Source organism: Brassica oleracea, chromosome C5 (genome assembly GCF_000695525.1).
Source record: "Brassica oleracea var. oleracea cultivar TO1000 chromosome C5, BOL, whole genome shotgun sequence".
In the NCBI taxonomy this organism is placed as follows: domain Eukaryota; kingdom Viridiplantae; phylum Streptophyta; class Magnoliopsida; order Brassicales; family Brassicaceae; genus Brassica; species Brassica oleracea.
The window spans coordinates 12,513,002-12,524,215 of NC_027752.1; the positions used below are offsets into that span (position 1 = coordinate 12,513,002).

At 34.3% G+C, this 11,214-nt stretch overlaps 2 protein-coding genes across 4 annotated transcripts; one reads left to right on the forward strand and one right to left on the reverse strand.

Moving 5' to 3' along the window:
• Nucleotides 1–1,460: 1,460 nt before the first annotated feature.
• On the forward strand, nucleotides 1,461–2,645 carry LOC106292530. Of its 3 annotated transcripts, XM_013728135.1 has the most exons (4): nucleotides 1,461–1,604; nucleotides 1,728–1,937; nucleotides 2,017–2,154; nucleotides 2,233–2,645. In XM_013728135.1, exons 1-4 carry the CDS (start codon nucleotides 1,583–1,585, stop codon nucleotides 2,346–2,348), a joined length of 486 nt encoding a protein of 161 aa, XP_013583589.1. In that variant the 5' UTR covers nucleotides 1,461–1,582; the 3' UTR covers nucleotides 2,349–2,645. The 3 variants fall into 3 exon arrangements, with proteins under 3 accessions (XP_013583589.1, XP_013583591.1, XP_013583590.1); XM_013728137.1 differs by having other exon boundaries at nucleotides 2,017–2,645; XM_013728136.1 differs by having other exon boundaries at nucleotides 2,113–2,645.
• A 3,844-nt stretch (nucleotides 2,646–6,489) lies between these two features.
• On the reverse strand, nucleotides 6,490–7,917 carry LOC106344537. The gene is made up of 2 exons (XM_013783901.1): nucleotides 7,213–7,917; nucleotides 6,490–7,041 (listed from the first exon to the last, which is right to left on the reverse strand). Exons 1-2 carry the CDS (start codon nucleotides 7,915–7,917, stop codon nucleotides 6,490–6,492), a joined length of 1,257 nt encoding a protein of 418 aa, XP_013639355.1.
• Nucleotides 7,918–11,214: the final 3,297 nt, after the last annotated feature.

Here is an 11,214-nt window from a genome sequence, read left to right on the forward strand (position 1 = left end):
TGTACATGCTACACACGTGAGATTCTTTGGGATAACTCTTCTTATCTTTTAATGTGTGCCTTTTGAATATCAATTTTTGCATCATGTTTGGACCAGAATGGCCAATCCGGTCGTGCCATAAAGTGTATATTTTCGCAGGCTTTTAGCCTCTATCATACTGATCTATGCATAGTCTAGGTCAGTAGAGAATGCATGTATAGTCTTTAGGACTTATTATGGCATTGGACGATTTTATACATATATATGAAGGAACTCTTTGTTTCCTTCGCCCATTGTTTCAATATGGAAACTATTTATTCTTATATCTTTAAAACTCAATAGGCTGCTCTTGCTCTTAGAGCTTGGTGAATATAAGGCATCACTGATTTCTAGATGCATTCCCTTAGGCAATAATATATTAGACTAGCCATAGTCTTCTTTCAGACTGGCGATAACTGCTTTAGTACTTATATTGGCGTTTTTCAGTGTACTCATATAGAAAAATCATTCATTCATTTAATCTAAGCAGACAATGTAATAGAAATATATTCAAGGAGATAAAAATCAGAGAAAGCATACAAGCAAAGCAATCACACAAGTTTGATGTCGAAATCAGATTATCAACTTGATTCTTTTAAGCAATCATAAGTTTCATATTTCGTAGGATCATCTCTTTCATGATAAAAAATCATCTTTACCATCTTTATATTCCAAGTGGGCTTCAAGATTCTTTCCTTTCAGACTCTCTTAATATAGGTCACAGAGATGTTTGAGAGTCCTTCATATCTTAGTCCAATGGTTCCCCATTCTACATCTATGGCACACTGATTTGGTCGAGCTTTGTGGTTTAAAGGATATACCATGGCCACTGCCTTGACCACGGTTCAAATTGGGTTAAAGAAAATTCTATGTACGTTAGTCAACTTAGGTTTCTTAAATTGTTTTGTGGTTTTAAGGTTTTTTCAGTTTTATATTAAATTTAGTTTACATATTTTATTTTTAAGAGACGTTGTTAACAATGTTTTTTTTAATTTTTATTTTTTTTTAGTTAAATTTGATTTGATTGTGTTCTTATAAAAAAAATTTGTGTGTTTTAAAAGCTTTTTGTTTCAGTTTTATATTATATTTAGTTTATATAATTTACTTTTTATTGTCACTAATAGTCATCATGACCATGTGTTTATGTTTTAAAACATGACATATCTATTAAAAAAACTAAATTAGAAAAATCCGATTGAACTGAACCGAAATACAAACCAAACCGAACACAAACCGGACCAAATACAACCCAAACTAAGTATGGTTTATTTTAGAAAAATTATAGAACCAAATTAACTAACCGAATTGTACCGAAACCGATAAAATAACCGAAATGCCGACCTTTGCTAGAAGTTATCCTTATGGATTTGGGTTCTAAACTTATTGGATGGGCCGGCCAACCCTGAATCTCACAACTCGATATAAGGTCCCTAGGCCCAACTATAACTAAAAACCCTTGGTGTCTCCGCAGCTCTAAAAGGCAACCCTATTATCTATTGACCTCTCATCCGCCGAATTAATGCATCTAACTTCCAATTCTCTCATCGATCCTTGAAAACAAACCATGGCTCCCTACAACTTCGTCGGTAAGATCTACGGCTTCTTCCTTCTCAAAATAGATATGCTTTGTCCGTTTTGCGTAATCGGTAGATTTGGGATAATAATCTTTAGATCTGATTGTGCTTTGTCCAATTTGCTTATCATCGCAGATGCTCCGACAGCCGTGTTTTGGGACACTAATTGTTGCGCAGTCCCTGCTGACTTACATTTTATTGATGTACTGCACAACATTAAACGATGCCTATATGAAAGTTCCTATAATGGTATCGTTAAATACATGGTTTATGATAGCGGAAGTCCTTCCCTTATCGATGAAAATCCCCCCGTAGAGAATATGGTGATCACTCGCTTCCCGGAAGGTATATCTTTTAGACCCTTTCTCTATTTCATTGTTCAGTTTTTCTGTAATTTATTGTAACCCTTATTTGATATATGTAGGAGGTGATCCATTCGAGAAGTTTAAGAAGATTTTTGTCGATATCATGGAATGGTCGATTGATAGACCGGTTCCTGCCAACATTCTTTACATCTCAGGAGAAACGAATCCTCATATGACCGGTCTCATCAACAAATTAGGTATGGACTGCTACAACACGCTCTTATGCGTACGAGATAGCCTTGCTGCCTTTCCTACTAACGGACGACTTCCATTAGTCACCAGAGATTTTCACTTCGTTAGAAGCGTGTGGTCCTGGTGTGAGTTATCTCATGGAAGACCGCCTTTCTTCAATCGCTTTTCTGATAAGCTGCGTGAAGGAAGGTGCTCGTAGATCATGTTAAAAGTGAAGACCGCCTTTCTTCAACCTATTAACTGATACGCTGAGAGTTTCCTTGGTCACCAAGGTAAAGAAAGGTGCTCGTGGATCCTGTTAAAAGTGGCTAAAGGAATAGCTTCGGAAGAAAAAGCAAATACTCTGGCTTGATGGATAAGATTACTAAATAAGTTAGCGTCATAAAACGTTGTCTTTTACTTATCTGAACTTTATGCCTTGGTTTGTATTTAAAACCTATCCATACATTTGATCAGGTATCAAATCAAAGTTAATATAATTTGCTTAGTAGCTCTCCTTATCTTTTCCAATCTTCTTCTCCAAGCATTCTTCAAGTATGTCCTATTAGGTAAATTACCTGCGCGGGATGAGTCTGTGATTCCCAACTTTACAGTTCGCAATAATACACAATGTTTATAAAGTCCAAACCAGTGTTTTAAAAACTGGACTGGCAGGTCGAACCGTGACTCACTAAAGAAACCGAGTCCGGTTTGGTTTAAGTCCCGGATTTGAGAAAAATCGATAAAACCGGCTGAAAACAGGTGACCCGGGTTAATTTTAAAACCCGGTTCTTAAAAATTAGCACATAATTAAGTGTTTTCAATTATTACTAGCTAAAATTTAATATTTTATAATTAGTGTTCAGCTATCCCTATTTAATTAATTTTTTATTTTCTTAAGAAACAATGTAAAAAATATATTTTTGACTCTCATATACTATCTTTATTTTACTATATTCATAAAATTTAAGATGATAGTTATAAAAATAAATAAATATGATAATTGTAACTATAAATCATTTGTTTTTTTTTTTTTCAAATTTCAGTTTACATAGTATTCACTATTCAGTTTCTATCATATATATAGTTAGATTTATGTTTGTTGTTTATTTTTAGTTAATAAAAAGAATAGAAAATATATTATATATAGAAATAAAGTTTATATAGTATAAATATATAATTATATATATTTAATTTTTCATAAATAGAAAACCCGGTTCGACCAATTGAACCGGTCCAACCAGTCAACCAGTAGCTACACCGAGTTGGTGTCCGGTCCGGTTTTCAAAACATTGGTTCAAACTCGTCTACGAATGTGGACAATGAATAAAAAGCTTGGTTTCATAAATGGAACCTCGTCGTTGAAGAGTTTTAAGCACTAATTTATTGCAGCTTAAAATGCCACAACAATAGTATTTTCCTTTTATTTTATAATTCAGACACATCAATACTATTAAAAAAAATAAGTTTTAATAAATCTACTTAAAAAAAGTTGTTTGGACCTATTTATTAGAATTTAGGTAGACACATTATTTAATCTCTACACATAGCATATCCTAAATAATATAAGGGAATAGTTATAAATGTAACAGATCGTTTAGGCCTATTTCCCTGCATTTTAGGAAAGATCAGTTAATTGCAATATTTACACAACTATATTTATAAATAAAATCTTCTACGATTGCCAAGGAAAAACGAATCATATAAAATAATTATCTTCTGCAATTCACGTTTAAATAAAAGTAAAATATTTATTTTAATATTTTACTCAACCATTGTATTCTAATATATCACTATTTCAGTCCCAAAGCCATAAATAGCAGTATAACATAATTATTAATAAGATCATTCAATGATATTATATACAAAAATAACCATTAAAAAATATTTTATCACCCAACGTCATGATTGTTATGTTGCAACATTATACACTATATCTTATACTCAATAATGAATCCCTTATATATTATTTGTGAAACATTACAACTTCTTTTTGTAGCCACGTGTCATCACTAAAATGATTCTTAGAATAATTAAAGAAATATGTTGGTCCATCTAATTATATAATAAGCTTTTTATTAAACTAACAATAAATTCATTATTAATGTCATTTATTATTTCCTTAAATAAAGATTACAGAATTGCCTAATGTGACTAAAGTATATATGACAATTAATGATTTTGAATAATAAAGATCTGATAAAAAAATAATGTATCTTATATCAAATTTGTTTAATTTTAAACTATTAAAATAATTTAAGAAAATCATATTAACCATATTATAAAAATTTATATTTTTCTGTATATGTTATATTTTGAATTTTAAAAAAAGACTACAAATTACTAAAACTGTTAAAAGTCTCACATTCAAATTTTGTGATCCATTGTTTAAAATTTTTGTCATGACAAAATACAAATGATTACAAAATCATATAAATAAAATTCTAATTTAATTAATCATTAAGATTTAAAATATATATGTATATATATCATTCTAAATTAAACTATAAACCATATTGAATAAATAAATATTTTAATTTCAAAATTTACTTTGAATAATTTTTTTTGATAAAAGTTTTGAACTAACATTGATAATTGTTTTTAAATTATAAATTACTAAAATTATTAATCCCACAATGAAAATTTTGTTATCAATAATTTAAAGTTTTTGCTATTAATGCACATGATAAAAAAACATATAAGTAGAAAGCATCATTTAATAGACATTAATATTAAAAATATATTATGTATGTTAATATCATTTAAATTTAATTACATATCCTATCAAATTTAAAAAAAAATTGTTTGGATTAATAAAATTGATTTATACGTTCGCACCAATTTAATTATATATGTAATAGTTACTGACTTTTAATTATTCAATATATATTTATTATTTCATAATATGTAAGAACATATAATACATAAAATAATTTATATATATAATGTTTATCCCGCGCAAGGCGCGGATCTTAATCTAGTCTATAATATTTAGAAATCAATTATAAAAATGAATTAACATATATCATACAACATATTATACCCTGTCATCTTACATATATAGTTATAAATACTTACATAATCAAATTTGATAACAAACATAGCAAAAAATATGTATAAAAGTAAATTATATAACATGTTAAATTAATTTTTTATAAAAAATAATTTATGATATAAATTTGTTATCTAGGAATGTTTACATTTTTAATAACCATACAAATCTATACACTATTAAATTAGCCAAAAAACTACCAATTACATTTTGCGTTTTACTAATTTAAAAAATATGACTCTTATAAAATTCACATAACATATAATAAAAAGAGTAGGTATGGGCATTTGAATCCTCAAATCAGGTACAGATCGATTCCTTGTGAGCCCGTATCCTTCAATTCCTAGACATTTGGATCCAAGTAAGTATTTAAAATTTTTTAGTTTATATTTGGATCGTTTTTTTTTGTTACGAATCGGTTCAGGTATACAGTTCAAATACATGTTAATTACTTCTAATTTTTGGGTATATGACATGTACAGATCGGTTCAAGACTAGAAATATCCAAAAAGACTAGAAATATCTAAAAACCCCCAATATATATAAAACACGAAAAAAACTCAAAACTCAAAACCCAAATAAATATCCAAAAATAATCAAATATCTAAAAAACCTGAAATTTACATGAAATCTGACCTGAGGAACCAAAAATAACTAAATTTTATCCGGATACCCGAAATATATTTTTAAAATGTTCATATTTTACCTGAAACCCAAAACAATAACCAAAAACTCAGACACAAAATTTAAGAAGAAGAAAAAAATATCTGTAATACCAAAAAATTATCCAAAATAACTAAACAAACAATTCAAGTACTTTGGATACCCGATCCGGTATCAGGTAGGTCCGGACTCAAACAGAGATCCGCGGATCCCAATATAAAATTCTCTAGCCCTAACTAGGAGCGCCAGAAGATGTCTGAGAAAATTAGGACACACCTGATTAAACGACCAACTGAGCTCTTCAAGTATCTCAAGAATGGGTTCCAGAATGAGGAAAGAGAGGCTGCTGGATACAAAAATAGAGATAAGCTCCGCAATATCCTCCTCAAACGGTCTCATGGGTCTCGAATGACGAAGCAAGATCAAGGATAACGACGCGATCAACACTGTATTCAATATAAAAACTCTCGAATTGACTTCTCGAGGGAGCAGCCTTGCCTGATACCTCTGTTACTAGTAAAGAAACCCTTCGGCTCTCCATTAACTGAAACTGAGAACGCAGCAGTGCTTATACATACCATAGTTCAGGAAACAAAAATATCAGGGTAGTTCATAGCACGAAGAGTACTCTCAATGAAAAACCAGTTTACGGTTCGAAGGTCTTGGAGATGTCCAGTTTAATAGCAGACTTGGAAGAGACCAAGGATTTATGGTAGTCCTTGACAAGTTCAGTGGCTGAGAGAACATTTTCCAGAAGTAGTCTGCCTTCCACAAATGCACATTGATTAAACTCAATGGCTTCTGGGAGAGTGGCTTTGAGTCTCCTTGCAAGGATCTTGGAGATAAACTTGTAGATTACATTGCAACAAGCAATGGGTCGAAAGTTACTCATACTCTCAGCATCTGTAGTCTTCGGAATTAGAGACAACAGTGTGGCATTGATTCTATGAGGCATAATCCGAAAAAGGAAGAAAGACTGGATAGCTATGGTGAAGCCCTTCTCTATCACTAGCCAAACTGCTTTATAGAATTCTACTGGATACCCATATGGTCCCGGGGCTTTATTTGAAGGCATGGAAAAAAACACCTCTTTAATTTCAAAGACTTCCACCGGTTTTGAGAGGGAGACTCTATATTCTGTTGAACAACGATAATCAACTAACTCAGCAAGGACCTCATGTGGAACTTCTGAGATGACCTGTGAAGAATCGTTTAGAAAACTTTTAAAATGAGCAGCAATCTCAAGCTTAATCTCGGATGGTGGTGTAAGGATTCTGCCATCTTCAGTTACAATACGTCTGATAGTGTTTCTCACATTTTCGACTATGTGTGACTTTATAGAAAAATTGTGAGTTCATGTCTCCAAGACCCAACCACTGCACTCCTGATCTTCGATACTCAAAGTGTGATGCCAATGCTCCCAAGCATCAGAGATTTCTTCAAAGGTTGACTTCTGAGGATTCTGCATCACTTCAGTGTGTTTTACGCACAGGTCATCATAGGCTTGTTTGACTCGACCAGGCAGATCACCAAACATATCACGATTTAAACCACACATTTCAGACTTTAGACCTTTCAGCTTGTCCTGGAATATTTGAAGAGCTGAGAGAGAATGGTATAGGGGTGCAGTCTCATTCCAAACTCGATCCACTACTTCCAGGAAGCGAGGATGAAGTGCAATGTGGTTAAAGAACTTAAATGGCTTCATGTTTCGTTTCGACGCCTCACGGATCTGAATGTGCCTACGCAAGAGATTAGAAACACCACCTGATTCGAATGTAGAAAAAGAGTTTGGGAAGGGGTTGATCCAACATGAATTGACCATAACACGATCCAACTTCTTGCTAATAGGGTTATCATCCTGATTGTTGTACCAAGTGAAGGAGGGGCCGACTTGAGCTAAGTCCATCATATCGCAGTTACGAACTACATTTTGGAAATCCTTGATAGAGTTCCTATCTGCAGCACTCTCCATGAGGCAAGAATGCTCCATAGAAGATAATGCAACATTAATATCACACTGAATGCTCCAAGCATTTCTATCTCCCATCACTGATCCACCAGTAACCTCCATCTCATTCCAAAACTCTCATCTCTCCATAATACAGTTTGAAGCATATATGAAAGAGCATAAGAAAGTTACGCATGTAGCCTTGTAGTTCACCCAAACCGTAATAATTTGCGCATTCGTAGAGAGCGGAATGACCTCCACCGCATCTGACCAGCAAACCAAAATCCTTCCAAGTCAATGACTAGAGCATTTGTTTACACAACTCCAGCCTGGGAAGGTAACATCAAAAATCCTTTTAAAATTCTCTTCTTGCACTTTAGTTTCCAGCAAACAACCAAAAGACAGTTTCGCAGCTTGGATCCAAAATCTTACTGCCTTTTGTTTACGTGGCATGTTGAACCCACATATATTCCAAGCGAAAATGGACGACATTAGTGCTTCCTAGAGGGCACTTTTTTCGGTTGGGAGTGAGCCTTCTCCTGTTGGGTCACTACTTGAACCAGGTCTTTGGAATTAGCTATTGCTCGCTTAGCTAGTCAGCCTCTACCACGTTGGGTGCTTCCCTGCTTGTGACTAAACCCTGAAGACTTGCCAACGATGTGCGCAACATCCGCTACAACCTTCTCATTCGGAATAGCATAACCTACTTCCTCTACAACCTCACTATCATCTTCCTCTTCATCTATTTCTCCTTCTTCTTGAATGTCTTGAAGAACCTGGAAACCATTGGAGAAACACATCCATTACTAAACCTGTGGACTTTTATAGGCGAGACTGAGTTATTTTTCTTCTCTGAAACCAAGGACCATAAGGTATTTTCAGGAGACAGCTTGAGTACCGTCTGATCATCTGCAGTACCGTCTGATCATCCGCTACTTTAGGCACACACTCGCCAGATAGACTAGCTTTCCTTGAAATAGAATCAAGCTCTTCCATTAACTTTGTAACTATCTTAGACGGAGTCTTGCCCAATGCATCTTTTGACGAAAACCCGTCAATTTCAACAGAATCATTCACCGCTTCAAGAACCACCACAATAGACAGCTCAACCACCTCAAGAGTGGGCTTTGGTGTTGGACAGTCCTTTCCGACATGACCCCATTTGGAGCAAGATAGGCAGTGGGGTGGGAGCCAGGGGTAACTGATAGTGAAAACAACATCTTCTCCCTACCTAAGAAGTTGATCTTATTAGGTAGTGGTTTTGTTAAGTCGACCTCCACCAAGACACGAGCAACATTGAGCTGGATACAACGTTCAGTGTTTGGTTCAAGCTTTATAAACATCCCTGAAGACCGAGACAGAAATCTCAAGCCTTTATTTGAGTAAAGATAGCAAGGTACATTCATGAGCTCCATTTACAGCGACATTGCATAGAGGTCAGGAGGGGAGCAAGCAGTCTCTGTGTCCATTCCCCCAGCATCAATGGCACATCTGAGATATGCCAGAACTTCCGCTTTAGAATCCTATTACGGATCCATGCATCCTAAATTCTTAATAGTACCATCGTCTTACCTATGAATTGGACATCGATCTTGGCCTTCTTCAACAGAGATGCCCAGATTCTGTTAACTGTTACGTGAATTCGAACCAATGTGAGGAACGTCATTCGTGAAGTAACCTACAATGAAGTTATTCCATAGAGGCTCCACCTCCTCCATCAACGACGTTGGAATTTCCACTTCCTCAACACCATCCTTCACCACAAACTTCGGGTACTCCTCAGACCTTGGGGAGCCGTCAACAAGAGCATCCGAGTAAGAAACCCTCGCTTTGTTTCCTTCTCCCAATGTCCGTTTCAGAGCAGGAAAACCCTCCTTCTTCGCCACCACCTCCTGCAGATTCCTTTGGGTCCTCAGATTCCGCCGTTGGGGTTTCCAAGGGAATACCACCCGATTGAACCCTTTGGTTCGACACCTCCTTTGAGGTACGGTCTCGATCGGATTGTCTTGGTGAATCGACATCGCCGTCTTCCGTCATTAGGTCTTCCATAACTTATATACTCTTGTTTTGATTAAATCATATTTTATTTTTGCGAAAATATTTTTTTTATTGATTACCTAAAATATGATTATGTTAAAATATTGTATTGACAGGAAACATAATATTAAGATTTTAGCTGAAAAATACATTTTCGTGATTTTGGCGAGAAAATATGATCTTGTGGTTTTGGCGAGAGAACATAATTTTGTGGTTTTGCCGGGAAAGGTTTTACGGTTTTAGTGGGGAAAAGATAATTTTCAGTATTAATGGAAAATGTGTTTTTGCAGTTTTGCTGGAAATGCATTTTTGTAACTCTGACCAAAAAATACATTTTTGTGGTTTTAACGAAAATATGTTTTTTTTTTCATTTTAGAGGAAAAATGCAATTTGCGGGAATATGTATTTGTGGTTGTGTGGGAAAATGTAGTTTTCGGTTTTGGTGAAAAAGGTGCAATTTTGCTTTTTGGTGGCAAAATGCGTGTTCAAAGTTTTGGCGAGAAATTTTATTTTTGACATGAAAATACATTTTAGCAAATTTGGGAGAAAACATATTTTTCTGATTTTAACTGAAAAATGAAATTTTGTAGTTTTACGGTTTTGGCAAAAGAAAAAAAAATTGAACTTTGGATATAAGTTTTTGTTAGATTAAAGGTAAATTCGTCTTTTGTTACTTTGGACAGATTTATCTCCATCCATTTAAAGTTATCTGTATTAATGTTATCTTAAACTAAAATTTTAAAACTCTCTTAGATGATGTCCATATTAATACTACGAAAAACGAACATTCCCTAATTCTAAGAAAATCAGATGCCTACAGAGTGAAAGGGAAAATGCAAGAATCAGGTTGAAGTATTTTTTTTTTTTTTTTTGAGGTTGAAGTATCTATCTCAGAATAGTTGGTCACGGAATGGTTCCGACAGATGAAAAAGCTGGAAGGATTACTTTGTCAAGGTAGAGACGGAGAAGCATGTCTCAATAGGCTTTTATCTACTCTACACCTTTATCTCTCCGTTTTAGGAAGCGTCCATCTCTAAAGATGGTGAACCAATATCGTTCAAAACATCATGGACCAACGATTGAATCTACTTGAACCATTCAGGTCAACACTAGGATAATCCTTGACAAATAGAAGACCAAGATGACAACACTAACGTTCTCCAAACACACAACAATGCAGGAAAGAATGTATGTGGTAGCCAACAAAAACAAAGAAAGATCAACATCAAGAGAAACTGGACTGATTCACATTTCTGAAGTTAGCATATGATTTTTGAGTGCTAAAAGAGGTGTTATCAGAATCACACAACCGAAGCAAATTTGAGGAAATGCAGGGGATGCAAAAACAGGTTATCAGAATCACACAACCGAACCAAAACCAAG